The following is a 15,547-nucleotide window of genomic DNA, read 5'->3' as shown; positions in this document are numbered from 1 at the left end:
CAGCCTCCACCAGGCCTCGAGCCTGCCCTGGCTGGGAATCTAGCCCCCTCCCGCATCCAATATCCCCCCCCCCCGCCCGAAGTTCAGGTCTAGTTGTGCCCCTGCTTTGCACCAGTGTAGTGTCAACAAAAATGACACAACCTGTGCAAAGTGTTGATTTTGGATCTGCTTTCAGTGCAAAATGTGTTTTAGAAGGCCTCAAGTAATGCAAAGTTGTGCTTTGTGGATTTGCATCAAGGGGGCAACACATGGGCATTACATGGGTATTTTTATGCAACCACCCATGGATTGTGATCGAAAGCCTGATTTCCTGTTAAATCCAGACAGGGTTTTGCAGCAAAATTGTTTGCCTCCGCGAGGGAGGTATGACGTTGTAGAAAAGTTTTATTTCATCAAAATATTTCAAACTTTTCATGCTGATGTACGGTGCAGTCGATATTTTTATAATCACAATGAACCAGTTTACAGATTAAGCAAAAAAAATATTCATTGTCATTTGGTACTATGTGGAATAATGTTAAGGTTAAGTCAACTGTGATCTCCGTGGCTGAATAAAGCACGGTACTGGCAGCCTTGTACTCTATATGGCACAGAGCTCCCCGGTAACATATAAAAAAAAGCATATGCTGTATAGTTGGGCATCATTGTGTGTAAAGTTCCCGTATCAAATGAGATCTGCCCGTAACAGGAACATCTGTCATATCAAGTGTATTTTGTATAATTGTTCAAGGTTAATTTCCCCACGGTGATTTCTGTGTTTGTTTGCTCAGGATGGAGAGTTTTATTTGTCATGATGTAAAAAGGTTATCTGTTCTTCAAGGTATTTTGCCTTTGTAGGCATAGATGCATATTAAACCTATCCTAATCATTGCGTTGTCAGAGACGAAGTATTTAGGTCACATTGAAGCTTCTATTCTGATAGTGTGACATTCTCTAACAGAGATTAAACTAATCTTTTTTCTTGAAAAAAATGCCACAAAAAACATCGAATATATTTTTGACTTGGACGAGCATATTTGCAATTAGATTTCCGACAATGTTTTGCGCATTTTATGTGCTTCATTTTTTTTTCAGTCATTGACATTTTTCATCTTTCAAGCCCTGCACTCACAATTGTTCCCATTCGCAAAGCGCTTTAGCTCCTCATTTGGGTTTGAGGAGCTATGTAAATAAAACTGAAATATAATGCAATAATATACCATTATATTACTGGAACATATAATACAATGACTACTTGTATTTTTGTCTGTTTCTTTATATGAGCGCATGCCACCGTTTTTATTTTGATAACATTTTGATTACATAAGGCCAATATTGTATCTCCTTCCATAGTGTTTCAAATTGGATGTAAAATGATTTGGTGGGAATGGAGAGGAGCCTTCACATAGTTCTGCATACTATGTTCGGAGACAGTCTTGCATAAAAACTGAACAATAGATCCAAAAATGAAGACAATGTATTATCAATTTACAGAGATAACATGAAAGTGGGAATGATGTTATGCAAACCATGTCAAATAAACTACAACATCCCTGCAAAGCATACTGAAACCATGACAATATAACACAAAACATTTTTTTTTATCTTCCAAGATGTGAGAACATGATGATTCGTAAAGATCATCCTGCCACAAGTAAGCAAGATGGCCAAACTAAAGGAAAACTTTCCCTTCGGGTTTTGCATTTTAACGACCAAGGACCTCAACAAAACACTATTGAAGTTTTACTTTTTATCAATTGTAATCAGTTCTCCACAATGAACACAATGGGCCTGATTACGATGGTGGTAGCCCCACCACCGACTACCTGTCAGTGGCGAGCACTCCACCATCGCATTGTGAATTCCCCCACCATATTATGATGGTGGGGGAAGCGTTGGGGAAGCGCGGCGGTTGGAAAGACAGGTGGTCCTTTTCCGACCCCCTGTCGGAGCAGCAACATTGCCCAGCATTGCGGCAGTGCCTGGCAGCCACCGTCGTTGGGATTATGATATCTCTTCCCGCCAGTTGTTTTGTGGTGGTCAACCCACCACGAAAAGGCAGGCGTAAATGGATTTAGGGGAGTTCCGTGGTAGGCCCCCCTGCATCCCTGGGCCTGGAGCAAGGGCACTGGTGCCCCTACATATTCCTGCACCATGTGGCAGACACTTCATGGTGCCTGCCACATAGTGCCGGGACATGCAAGTGCCTTTACTTTGTATTACGGCGGGGGCTGCCAATCGCATCCCCGCCACAATGCAAAGTATAGGTGATGCGACCACAGTGGTGGTGGTCACATCGAATTCGGATTGTGGGGAGGCTGCCTCATAGGCGGCCGGTCCCAAATCCAAAAAGATGCCGTCCGCTATCATAATGAGCCCCATAATGAGGGTTGGGTAGCAAGTGTAGACCTTATTTCATCTAGCATCTCCTTTCCACTTTCTAACCTGTTATACTTTGGCTACTGGGCCATGATCCTTGGGATCTGCTGATGTCATCTGGCTCTGATGCACACTAATGTTATCCAAAGAACCAAAAAAAAAGGTTATGGGTCCTAGAGGGCCTGGTCTTGTTAATACCTAGATTTTCATGTACGTCATATGATTAAAATCCTGTATCCTATCTGGCGAGTAGTAGAATAATTTACAAAGCATGAGGGCGACACCTGTACCTGCTGCTTGCCCTGTGCTTTTTTATGTGGTAGTTCCCTTCTGCTTGAGGACTAAAGTTGGGGAGATGATGTAGCCTTACTATTAGAGCGATTGACCTCAGAGCTAGGGAACCAGGTTCAAGTCTCGGCACCGACGCTCAACATCCTGTGATTCTGGGTAAATCACTTAATCTCCCCATGCCTAACAATAATCATTTTTTTAATGAATGTGTCCATCTGTAACGAAACTGGTGCTCATGTAAAGCGCTCTGATACCTGATATCTTCGGGTCTAGTTTGCGCTATATAAAACTCTATAAAAAAATGTTTAAAACAAAAGTTAGGAAAAAGAGTTGTGGTAGGTGTATAAACCAGCCCATCTTTCTAGAAATGTGTTAAGTAATGAAATCTGAACAGATTACACCACAGCACAAAATTTGTGCCACAGGATGAGGAGTGTGCAAAAATGCTTCTTTCCTGAATTTGCGTATGCACAAAATGGAATCTTTTCCTGATGTCCACTGGAATAGTTTAGGAAGAGCTTCTGTGATTCAGTAACATTATGGTGCCTATTCACAAAGGGAAACTTACACGAGTAAATCTACATGGGCAAGTTTACACTTACACCTTTGAGTAACTTTACTACTTTTGCTTATTTACCATTTACAAGTGCAAAGATTCTTCATATTTCAGACGTACATGTGGCCATCCATAAAACAGGGGGTGGAGTCGGTAAAAACATCATATACAAACATAATGGTATGACCGTATTTCACAGTGTGCGCACTTAGAGGACACCTCGGCCTACCTCTTCAATTAGGGTGGAGATCTACCTATGGCAAGGAATAGAGGGGCATATTAGCAAGAAGCTCGTTAAAATTATCGCCATTTAAGCGGCAGAAAACTACCACTAAAACAGCGAAAATGGGCTTGCTAATATGCGTTATAGAATACCAATAGAAGCCCAGGTTAGATGTCCTGCACATCTAACCTGGGCTTCTATTGGAATTCTATAGTGCATATTATCAAGCCCATTTACGCCGCTTTAGCAGCAGTTTCCAGGGTTTGGGGGGGTGGCACCTCTTGGGGATCATGACACACTCCCTACAGAAGCCAGCAGCAGAGCTCAGGCAGGTCCAGAGGCAGGTGCAGCCAGGTTCAGTTGCAGCAGGTCAGCAGGGCAATTGCAGAGATGCCTATTGAGTTTGGTATGACCCTGTAGCTTACACCAAAGGTCAGTCAACTGACACTCTGGGTTAGCCAGGGCTGAAGGTAAGCAATCTTCCTACTCAGAGCAAGGCCATCCTTAAGCAGCAGGGCAGTCTTCTAGCAGAAGGACAGTCCTCCTTCTGTAACTTCCAAAGGTTTAGGAGTGTTCTGGGGAGTGCTTTTAGCGTCCAATATTTATACCTACTGCCAGCCTTTATGTGTGGGGGGATCCTGCCCTTCACCACGTCTGGGTCTCAAAAGTTCTTCCCTTCCCCTGTCAACGCTCCAGACTGTTTGGGATGACAAATGCTGGTGTCAAATTCCTTTGCGTGTGCTGGAGGCAAGCCCTTTGTAGTGTAAACGGGGCAGGTCACAACTCCGCCCACAGCCATCCTGGCCACATATAATCTCCTTCTTGTCACTGTCTGGGAGGAATACCAAACCCCAACAGCAGAGCCATTCACAGTCATGTGACCATGGCAACTGGCAGGAGGCACAATGGTTAGGCATTTGCAGAATCTTTATATAAAATCAGACCATACCATTAAAGAGGATTTTAAATTACAATCCATTTGAGTCAAAACAATGTTTCCCTATCTGCTCCAAATCTACAGTTAGCATTTATTAAATGTAATAATATAACCCTGTGTTAGTCAATGTGAGAGATAAGCTTTACCATAGTGAAACAAAAACATTAGTTTTTCCCTGCAATTACAAATAAAACTTAAGTACACATGTACAGCTTTTTATATACCATGCACTCTGCCCTAAGAGCTATTATGGCTGACCTTAGTTGTGGCTTAAAATTATTAAAAATGAAGGCTTAGGTCGGCACAAAGGTTTACTATGCCAAGTAAAATTAGCAGTTTAAAACTGCACTACATGCTGCAGTGGCAGGCCTCAGACATGTTTTAAAATACTACTTTAGTGGGATGCACAATGAGTGCTTCAGGCCCACTAGTAGCATTTAATTTACAGGTCATTGGTACATGTAGTACCAATTTACTAGGGACTTCCAAGTAAATGAAACATGCCAATCAGGTGTAAGCCAATCATACCATGTTTTAGAGAGTGATTACAAGTACCTTGGCACTTGCAAGCAATGGTAAAGTGCACAGAGTTCTGAAGCCAACAAAAACAAATTCAGCAAAATAGAAGGTGTGAAGGCAACAATATCTGGCAGAGACCCTGCAAAAAGTGCCAACTCCATCATGGCACCAATAAATGTACTACAAAATGCAGTTTGTGAATAGACCCCCAATGTGTCTTTCATCATATCCTCCTCCTTTGCACCAATGTATGATTGACTTCCCTTGAAATCGAATAGTGAAAATGCTTCTCACACAAAATTTGTTTTTAATCTCAATCATCAATTTCTTATCAGTGAATAACTTAAAACAGTGTGCTACAGTCAATCATTTTAACACATGAAAGAAACGCCTGAAAGTAATATACTTATTGAATGCACAATAATCTGGGATGGTGATCTTAGTGTAAGTTTGTTCCAAGTGCTGACATCAAAATTATTTATAGTTGAATGCTAATCAGCCACTCATTTTAAACAATAATAAAAGCCAGTGCTATAAAAAAAATTAAGAAAGGAGATCACGCAAAACATGGGAGAGTTTCATCTGTTTATTATGTATGACAATATAGCTAAAAGGCATGTAAGGCCACTATCTAAATGCATCTAACCATTAATATGAAAGGTGCCTTCAGAGAACGACGGATACAAAGAATCTAAAAAAAGCATTTTCAATATGCAAAACTGCAATATAATAAAGTTTCACAATAGGTTTACGAGGACAACTGCAAGCAATGATGGCCAAGCAGCAGAATGCATTAATGTCCTTGTTGCACCACTGGAAAGTCTGCGATTGTCAAAGAAATACTCAAGTTATGATGCCAGCTATCCATGATAAAGTGCAATTCAGTGATGTCAAAGACAACTGAACAGTCAGGCTGATTTTCTAAATTCCACTCATTCACAACTGGACAGAATTCACTACTAAAAATGTCCCATTTAGATAACAAACAAAAATTCCAGTCATGCAAAAAGAACATCTTAGTGGGAATTTCAATATTTGACCCAAGAAAGAAAGAACCGAAATATGCTAATTTTAGCTTGTGTCTACTGGGTGGTGGGGATGTTGAGAACGTGAACTACAATTGCAATAAATATTTATATGTTTCCCATTTGAAAAAATCTATATATCATTGTAACGTTTTAAGGAGGTGCAGAAAGAAGAAAAATAGCTCAAGGGGTTGTGACTTGTCTTAATGATTTAAACACTTGGGGCCTAATTTATGAAGGCCTTGCGCCGCCGGTGCGTCACTTTTTCCCATGTTAAAAGTGACGCACCGGCAGCGCAAGGCCTTCATAAATAAGGCCCTTGATATTGTGTTATTATTTTTTAAAGGATTGATTGGAAATTCTACCATGTTTGATGCTCATGTTTGTCAGCTGTGGTTCTTTTACTTTTCAATTCGTGGTTTAGCAATCAATCTTGCATTTTAATGCGTGTGATGCATTGACAACTATGCACTGAAGGATCCATTCTCACCTGACACCTACTACCTTTTTTGCCCATTGACGTATGATTCTAAACCACGGAGTTTTTGGATCAATACATTATTCATCATGTGGCATATATATGTCTAGGAGAAAGTACCCTTTATATTAGCACTAGATGTATGGTATTGGCTTAATATTTTGCATGAGTCATAAAAAGAACAGGAATATCTTGCAACACTTTCATTGAAACCTATATCATTTTATTGTGCTCATCGGTATGATTGAAATAATTTATTTCACATCACTTGTTAACTTCATAAATCCATGTTTTACTAGTTAGTGACAGATCAGGAGCCAAAATAAGGAGGACACTCCATATGTTATGATGTGTATAGAGAATGATTTTTTAAATTAATACTCAAGTAAAAGAACTGATCGACCTATCCTTTTTACATGGAAACTATGGCGTATATTAAGTTAATTAGAAAAAAGATGCAAAACTAATTGTGTCTGTTAATGATTCGTAGATGGTGTCATGCAATAGAGGCCCTGTTCAACAAATAGCATTATCAAAAACTCCTTTTTCGTTTCCAGTAAGTAAAACACATGCTGTGGGGCTCACTCGTTTGGTTAAATTATAGAAAAACTCCCTCTCCGCTTTTCTCAAACTGATAACACAAATGATGAGATAGAATTGCATAAAAAGGTACAGATGTACTTATTAAAACTCGCTTATGAAAGCAAAGCAGACACTGGCCAGAGACATCAAAGGCGTTTATAAAGTACATTTGTAAATCAAAATGAGATCTTGATCGAAGAAATGGTCATCTTATTGACCGAGTTATTGCTATATTGTTCCCTCATAAAAGATGCAACGCTCTTAGATCTATGATTCAATTTTGTTGCTTTTGTAATGGCAGAGGTCTGTCTAGAAATGCAGCTATGTTATGTGTTATTTATAAAGAGCACTTACACAAGAGGTTGTTAGTACTCTAAAGGATAACACAAATTATACTAACTCTAACTGATTGCAACCTAGGTGTATTTATTTGCTAAAGTTGACAACAAAGAAAAGTCTTAACATTATTGCGAAAGTGAATGGGAAGGAGAGTGAGGAAATGTCCAGCAGAAATGTATTCCACTCTCTTGAAACAGTGAGGGGGAGGTCCTGTGCCCAAAAGTGACAGTGACATATTCATGCCAGTCTCCCATGATATTCAAATGTGCATCTCATGAGTCTACACAGGGATCATTTGCCTGGCCATTGTTTTTCCAAATTATCTTCCATGGTTCTCCACATCTGTTTCAACATTGCCCATCCCTTGAAAGAGATCAGCTTTTTGCAATCTTCAACATGGAAGTTCGGGAGCTGCAGTCAAACCCTTTTCTAAATGGATGTAGTGTACAAGGTTACCCCTAGAAACACTGCAGATATAAGCTCTGCCACACTAGACTAGACCTGAAATGAATCTTTCTTTTATTTTTATGTATTGATAAAACCACAGATTATGTTTTCAATAACTTCTTCTCTCAGTGATCATAACTCTTTCTGTCTCTGTGGTTTTAGTGGGTTTGATGACAAGTTAGAATTGTGCTTGTGGTTCTCTAAGCATGCAGGCATTTGATTTTCACTAATTCTGGACGAGCTCCTTTACGCTGGACAAAGAAGGGTGATCACCTCAGACCATGTCATCACGGACACTGCTTCTAGTGCTGGATTATTCCTCTACAAATTACTGTCATCGGGATTTTCACTTTATTCAATTAAGGCCAAAAAAGCCAGAATGACTTAGGTTGGCACTCAAAAGTTCAGGACTGGTAACTGTGTTCGTAATGCCATGGAGTGTGGTGGGCACCCAAGGACACAGCTATGCTTCTCTGACAAGCACTAATGAGAGAATGACGTATCAGGAGCTGCTTTTAATTGGTTCAGATTGGCTTGAATGGCACTACAACAATCCAAATCTACCGCGTATGCCTGAAATAGTAAAACTTCCTTTGTCAACAGATAAAACACCCTAGCTCTGATGGACATTGCCTGAAATTGACAAAAAGGTTTGCCACTTTTTCAGCATACCATGAGTGGTAATTGTGTTACTTCAATGTCTTTATTTGTTCATAGAAATCACACATTTAGGATATTGCTTCATATGGTGAGAAGAAGCCGCTATCTTTCAAAGAAATGGGACTATTCAAAGTTACCTCGCTCCTGTTTTGCAAGAAGTGTTTTTAATTTTTCCGAATAACTTGTTTTTTCAGACATGCCCCTAATAAGGAAGACAATACAGATTTTACCCGAGTTATGGATAATGACGTGCCACATTGTGTGGTTCCCTTGAACGTAGAACAGCCATCGGGAACTCTTTGAAGGCTGACATCCATCATTGTACTGGAAAATACTGAACCCTAGTTTCTTTAAGTAAGTCAGGTTTGGCAAATTAGATAGAATTGTGTGTCGGAGCAGCGGATTTACACTGAACTCTTTATGAAACTAATAACCAATGCACTCTTTGGAGACTCGGGGTAAATGTTTTCATCTCAGTACTTTGGCTACTATTTGTTCTGCTCAGTTTTGAATTAATATCGGTGTGCACATCAGATTTCTTTGAAGGTCAGAAAATGTGTAAATAAAATGACACAATAAGCCATGCATGAACTAATCCTTTCATGTGTGACACCCAATATGTTTACTTTATTGAGAGGAAATATTTGAAAGTTGTCTTCAAAAAGTCTATTTGTAGGGCAGGCCAGAATACTCACTGCCTTGCTAGGATTTAGAGCTAGCCACTTGTCATCTGTATAGGCCATGATGACAGGGTATTGGTCACTGGCCATGCATGTGTATAATTTCTAGATTTCTAACATCCTTTAAAAGTGCATCAACATAATTTTGGATAATCACGAGTCTAGCCAGTAGCATTTCATGAAGAATCTGGAGATGCCATTATTAAACTATGAGGACAATGGAGGTTTCTGGGGATCTCTATATATCACTATCATTGGAGGAATGTCAAAAGAATTGTTACTGACAGTAATGATAAGGTATTGTAGAAATTGTAGAAGTGATGCAACTAACAAACCACTTTATCATAAATCCTACTAACAATCTGCCCGTTGTTCTAGCCATATAGACTCATCAATAGTATCTAGTATCCTCGAAAGGTCGACTGTCACCCCTGGTGATGCACGTTCCTGTCTCTCACATATACAATTTGCTCTTTACCGCCCAGAAGTGTCACTTTTTTCTTTCTCCTAGGGGCTGGAGGGACTCCTGACCAGAGCCACTCAAAAAAACGAGCATCTAGCTGAGGTGATACCACGTTATCAATGACAGAACTTTGGAATAACCAATAACTACGTGTGTCAACAGGGTACAGTAAGGAGGTATGTTTAGCGGGAAGATCCGGCATTCGGTTTTGAATTAATGAATTGTTAACGCTTTGGAAAGCTGAGCGCAGACAAATCTGCATTCTGATTTAAAACTTTGGGGGCATATTAACAACAGCCAGCGATGATTATCGCTGGCCGTGCTTAGCGATAATTATATTATCTCAGGCTATCGCTGGTATTTATCGCCCTGGTAGAGTGTTATTAACAACGTGTTACTCCAGGGCGATAAAATTCCAGAGATAGCGAGGTTATCGCCCTTTTGCAGGGACCATCGCTGGTTTTCCAGCAATGTTCCCTGCAAAAGGGCAATAACCTTGCTGATACGACCTACAGGGTCGTATCAGCATAATCCACCCCCATGTTAGGGATGGCTAAGTCAGGATTTTAGCAGACGTTTGGTTTTGGCAAAAACTGCTGTTTTCACCAAAATCTAATGTGTGCTAAAATCTTGTGGGCTGCCTTGTAAATATCGCAATGTAAACATCAGCGATATTTGCAAGGTAGTCCATCTTGGCTACACCCAGTAACGTCCACTTTGTATCTCATTGAAGATGCAAAGTGAGGCATTGAGAAAAAGGGTGCTAACATGCGATTATGCATGTTAGCACCCTCTTGTAAATAGGGCTCTGTTTTTATCTCCTCTTCTTTGGCTTTGTAAACCAAAAAAGCGGAAATAAAGCCCTTGTAAATATGCCCCTTGGAGAGTAAAAGACCGCACTTACACTGTGCCAACCTACACACTGTTTCAGATTTTGAGCAGGTTTATAGAGAGGTTAAATTTTATACATACAGGAAATTCTGTCTCTTAGTGGCAGTCAATCATCTTTAAAAAATGATTTTCTCTAACAATCTGAGAGGGGTATACTTTCTATTGTGAGAAATGGACTGTCTCTCAACAATACTTTGTCTAAGTTACCCGAAATTCTTTACCACAAATTGTTAAATCTTGCAACAAGTGTCATTCAATGCTGCAATTCAGTTTCAATCATGAACAGGGCTGCCAACCTCTTCTAAAACTAGAACTATTTCTTTGGTAGTAAAACTGGCTTCCTGAATTTGTTTTGCAGAACAGGTGTTGTGGTCTTAGTGACTATGTCCTGCATAGACCAGCGGTTTACCTTACCAGTTATCGAGCTTTATACACCTAGACCTTGCCATATTTTTGTAATTAATGTAATCACCCAGCTAAATACTAAATACATTTTATTGCAATGACGAATTCTTATTGTTTTCTTCTGTTTGGCTTTTGATATCCTGGAACGATATGCACCTTAAGGAATTATGTTTTTACATAAATTAGCAAACTAATTTAGATGCTAAAGGTGGCATTCTTTTGAAAAAAAAAGAAACTTAAAATTGCCTAACTATCCACCCACCTATAGTCTGAAAAGAATGGGCAATAGTTGTAGTAGAAGAATTCAGTTCGTCTGGATTTCTCTTTTTTCCTATGCCTCATCAACAGGCAAATAGTTATCACCCATTTGACACTAAATAAACAGTGTCTAGGTCAAAATTATTGCTATGGTGGACTTATAATAAACGCAATTGTACAAAAACAAGACCAATATATTTTATATGACCTCACATCTTTCAAAATTATATCCTAGGATATATATATAATTGGATTTTTCTGCAAAGAAAAACATCTTGGTATTTGGTTCAGTCACGTTTCCTTTGACATAATTCCGCTCTTGCTGTAATGTGCTTAATGCAGTCAGGACAAAATATACTTAGGGCCTAGATTACCTTATTAAAAGCATTCCCAAGATGTGTTGATGGGTTGCCATGAAGCAATATTAAATCTCCTTGTCAGATTGTATCTCAGTCGAAACTTAAATGTTGAGTTAAATCACAGTTGAATTCTCCGCAGTGTACACATTCAGAGATTAAATCAGGCTTGGCATTTGGTATTGTAAGCTGCTTAATTGGAATAAATGACCTCAGAGCGGTCATTTGTTTTCAATTCATGTAAAGTTATTGAATGTATGCAATAGTATTTGTTTCATTTACCAATCTCAAATGGCTAAGAACCGAGCATGGCCTTTTCATGTCTAATGCTGCTTAGTAAAACAATAGGCATCTAAAAAGATGCAATAATAGTATTGAGTGAATTAATATTTTTTAGGCACTCTTGTGTTTCACCTATGTTGTGAAGGGCGAATTGCATTTAGTGCTGCTTTTCCACTCTTTGCCCCTCTATGTTTTAGAAGGAGACCTTCAAATCCCTCGCTCAAAAATATCTTCACCCTCTTGTTATGCATCCCTCGCCTCCTCCCGCCACTACCGAAATTGGCTGCCAACATTCTGCACTTTCTGCAGCAAAACAAATTATCAAAAGGAACGTATTCAACCTCAATTAACAATGCGTTTTCCTTATCTGTGTGCTATCAACATTATTTATGCACCTTCACCAACTCTTAAATAACGTATGAATGCATACTAGGGAGTTTTTATCTGCAAAATGACATGTAAATAAACAATTTGCCCCAAGGAAATGATGCACTCAGTAGTGTACCAGTGGATGTGGCAGGTAGAGATCCCAGTGCATCCTTCGTGCACAGTCAGATGTTATGTAATATGCAACAGGAGCCAGAGGCAGATGAAGACAAAGAAGGGGCCGTTTCAAATTCCACATTCCAGTGGCAGCCCTGTCTTCTAACATAGCATTAATGCAAATAAAATTGGGGCCGAGAAACTCGATTCTCCAGTGTTGACAGAATGAGAGGCACAGGTTTTAACCAGGGTCCCAAACTTTTTTACTGTCAGAAAATCAACTTTAAAGAGGATACCTCCATTTGGTCGATGTCCCTAGATCCGCCTGAAAAGGAACCTGATCTAAATAGCTCTAGATCTGCATTCCTGCTAAATTCCTGATGAGGACTCTCTACTTTTTATTGGGTCGAAACCCCGTCGGCATTCACAGCAGTGTAAACAGAAAAACAGAATAGGTGCTTGGGTGGCCGGAATGTTTAAGACCCTCAAACAGGACATATTCTACAAAGTCTATGATTGTTCAACTGCTTTGTTATATTATACACACCATTGCACTGTTTCACTACAATTCACCACGTATCACCTGAGAATGGAGCGCATTCTATGTTTTACATACTGATGTACTTTAGGTAAAATTGAATATACCGTTATATGCAAGTCAACCAGGCTTAGTAGACGCCCACTCGTTGTGCTACCCGATCTGTTACTCTGCATACATTGTATTTGCAAATGTCTTGATCCACTAGGAACCTTTGTTATTTGACATGGCTGTGTCATATTCTTGTGTTGGACACTCTGCATCAATTTAAATGTGCACTGGTATTTTCTTGACTCGGGTGCTTATGTTTTACTTTTTATTGCTTTTTATTTTCAATTTCTTAATCGGATCACAATTTATGTTTCCTTTTAATTTCTAATACATTTTACTTGTGTTATTGATGATTGCAAGATTCTCTGTCATACCTCTCCTTGAGTAAAACCGAAAGCTGCACTGCTTGATCTGGCCTGAAAAGGCTCGAAATTAGATGAATTAACAACGTTCATGCTTTTGTGAGTTAATCAACTTTTTCTAGAAGGCGAGATAAAGTAAGGAGCTGCTGTATAAGGAAGGCGCCTTAACTTGAGCTCGCTCGAGAACTTGTCTTTAGGCTAACTAGTGGAGGAGAGGCGAGGCAAGGTCTAAATTTTTTGTCAAAGCCCTGCTGCTCACAAGCCCCAGCACTGTGCTAGCATAATTGTGTTTACTCGAAGAAAAAAGACGAATCATCGTCGGAAGGCAGCGAAATGTGCATCTCTTAACTGTCAAGTTGTCTAATGGAAAAGCTGTGCAGAATAAATATGAACTATGAGTTTGAAAGGAGGCATTTGCTTTTAAAACAGCAAATTGCTGCTATCTTCTCACAGAAGTCTGGGACAAATGGGGGGGTGTTTTGTGTCGAAATGACCTCAATACACATGCAAGATACTTAGTGTAGTGCCTGAAAGAAAATAGATTTAGTAAGTAATGAGGTCAAATAGCGCATCGTTGCAATTGTTGACAGAGCATTTGGAATAAATACTAACTCTTGTTATTTGTTTCTTCAATAAAGCTCATTGAACAGCAATGATTACAAGTTATTAACAATAAAAGTAATACATCATCAAATAAATTAGACTTAAACAATACACAGTGTTTTGTATTCATATGAACAGTTACATTGGCATCTACCTTCTACCGTTAAAAGCCCATGAAAGTAAATGTGTCTTCCCTTCATAATTGCTAGTTATGAGACACACAACATTTATTCAACGTTTTTTTCAAGAAAGTGCGCTAAAATGCAAATGATAGAAAGGCTAAGACTCTTAAATAGTCTAGTTTGTAAACATACATATAACCATTTTTCTGAAATATTGGCATTTGGGGGTGCAGACGTATCTTGAGGAAAGTGTCAGTGCCTTCTCGATTGCCCAGTCTAATTCAATGTATCACTCAGTACTCGCACATTTTGTAAAGTCACATTTTGTATGACACATATTTGTAAATTTGCTTGCTAAATGTGGGCAAAGTACGAGTGGCCAGTGACATACACTGACACTGTCACTTAAAAAACATTTGCACTGCAAGGCTTATCTGTTGTAACACTAACCATGGAATTATGCGTACACATGGGTAGCAACAATGAGTGGATAGAACATTCAGTGATGATTTTAGATCAGAGTTCATTACTTTGATAAATAAAATCTAGAAAGTCAACTGTGTAATAAACCCAAGAACAAACTGAGTTGATGACTGTCTGGTATCACCTTAATACCTACTTCCTTTCTCCTACAGAGACTGGAAGAGTAGATATATACAGGGGAATTTAAATTCTTACACCTTTCTGCGAGGCACTTAACAGAACAATAGATAAATTACTTTATTTGCTCATTGATTGTTTTCTGATACAAAAAGTGGTGATGATCATGGACTTTCCACTTGGTTGTCTGGTTATGATGTTATGATTTTCCGCCATTTATCTCAGGAAACCGAAGCAGCAAGGTACATTTTTGAAGAGTCTATAATATTCTTCCTGAATCTGAAAGAAACATAATATGTAGTTTTATGTTTGAGTGTTCTTTCCGTCATTGATGGCTCATGCAGGTGTTCAGATTATTAATGCAACAACGGACACATCATTTTAACTTGAATACATGTAACGATTTAATCCAAGGAACTGTTATCAACATGTTATCATAGAGTAGCTTAAAGAAGTGTATGAAGCAGCTGCGGCCGGTAGTGGGAGTATCGGCCGGGCGGTGACGTGGGGAGGGGGAGGGGCAGGGTGGGGGGTAGTAATGTATGGATTTCGGACTGTAACAGGTAAGTAAACATATAAATAAATAAAACAAATGTTGTTGCTTGCACTGCATCACCAAATGCGATGCAGTGCGCGCAACAAAATTCATTTTATTTATTTATATGTTTACTTACCTGTTTAAATCCGTAATCCATACATTACTACCCCCCACCCTGCCCCTCCACCTCCCCACGTCACCGCCCGGCCGGTACTCCCACTACCGGCTGTGGCTGGTATGAAGCAACTAGTTCTGCCAATAGAGCATGCTTTGAGTATGGCAGTAAACAAAGAAATGTCATAGCTCCAGTGGCAGCTGGCACGGACTGTGCTTTTGAGGAGTAAAACAAAGAAAATTACACCAACTTACTCACTACATCTCTCTCCTTGACGTCCCTCTGCTTCAGCCGAAACAAGAAACACCAAGCTCCCCCAAGTCAATCACAACGCTGTAATGCAGCATTGTGATTGGACTGAGCGCCGTGGGTGGGCACCCAGGTG

The 15,547-nt window shown here is 39.5% G+C and overlaps 1 protein-coding gene across 1 annotated transcript in view; it reads right to left on the bottom strand.

Moving 5' to 3' along the window:
* Positions 1-13,075: 13,075 nt before the first annotated feature.
* ADGRL4 (adhesion G protein-coupled receptor L4) overlaps positions 13,076-15,547 on the bottom strand; it is a 654,086-nt gene continuing 651,614 nt past the window's right edge. Inside the window, exon 16 of the mRNA XM_078644908.1 lies at positions 13,076-14,788. Within this exon, the coding sequence (XP_078501034.1) occupies positions 14,726-14,788 (63 nt within the window). The 3' untranslated portion in view covers positions 13,076-14,725. The remainder of the gene's footprint in view (positions 14,789-15,547) is intronic.

This window comes from Lissotriton helveticus, chromosome 1_1, assembly GCF_964261635.1.
Source record: "Lissotriton helveticus chromosome 1_1, aLisHel1.1, whole genome shotgun sequence".
In the NCBI taxonomy this organism is placed as follows: domain Eukaryota; kingdom Metazoa; phylum Chordata; class Amphibia; order Caudata; family Salamandridae; genus Lissotriton; species Lissotriton helveticus.
Note: the sequence above shows the minus strand (reverse complement) of the source record. Positions and strands in the feature narration are given on the sequence as shown.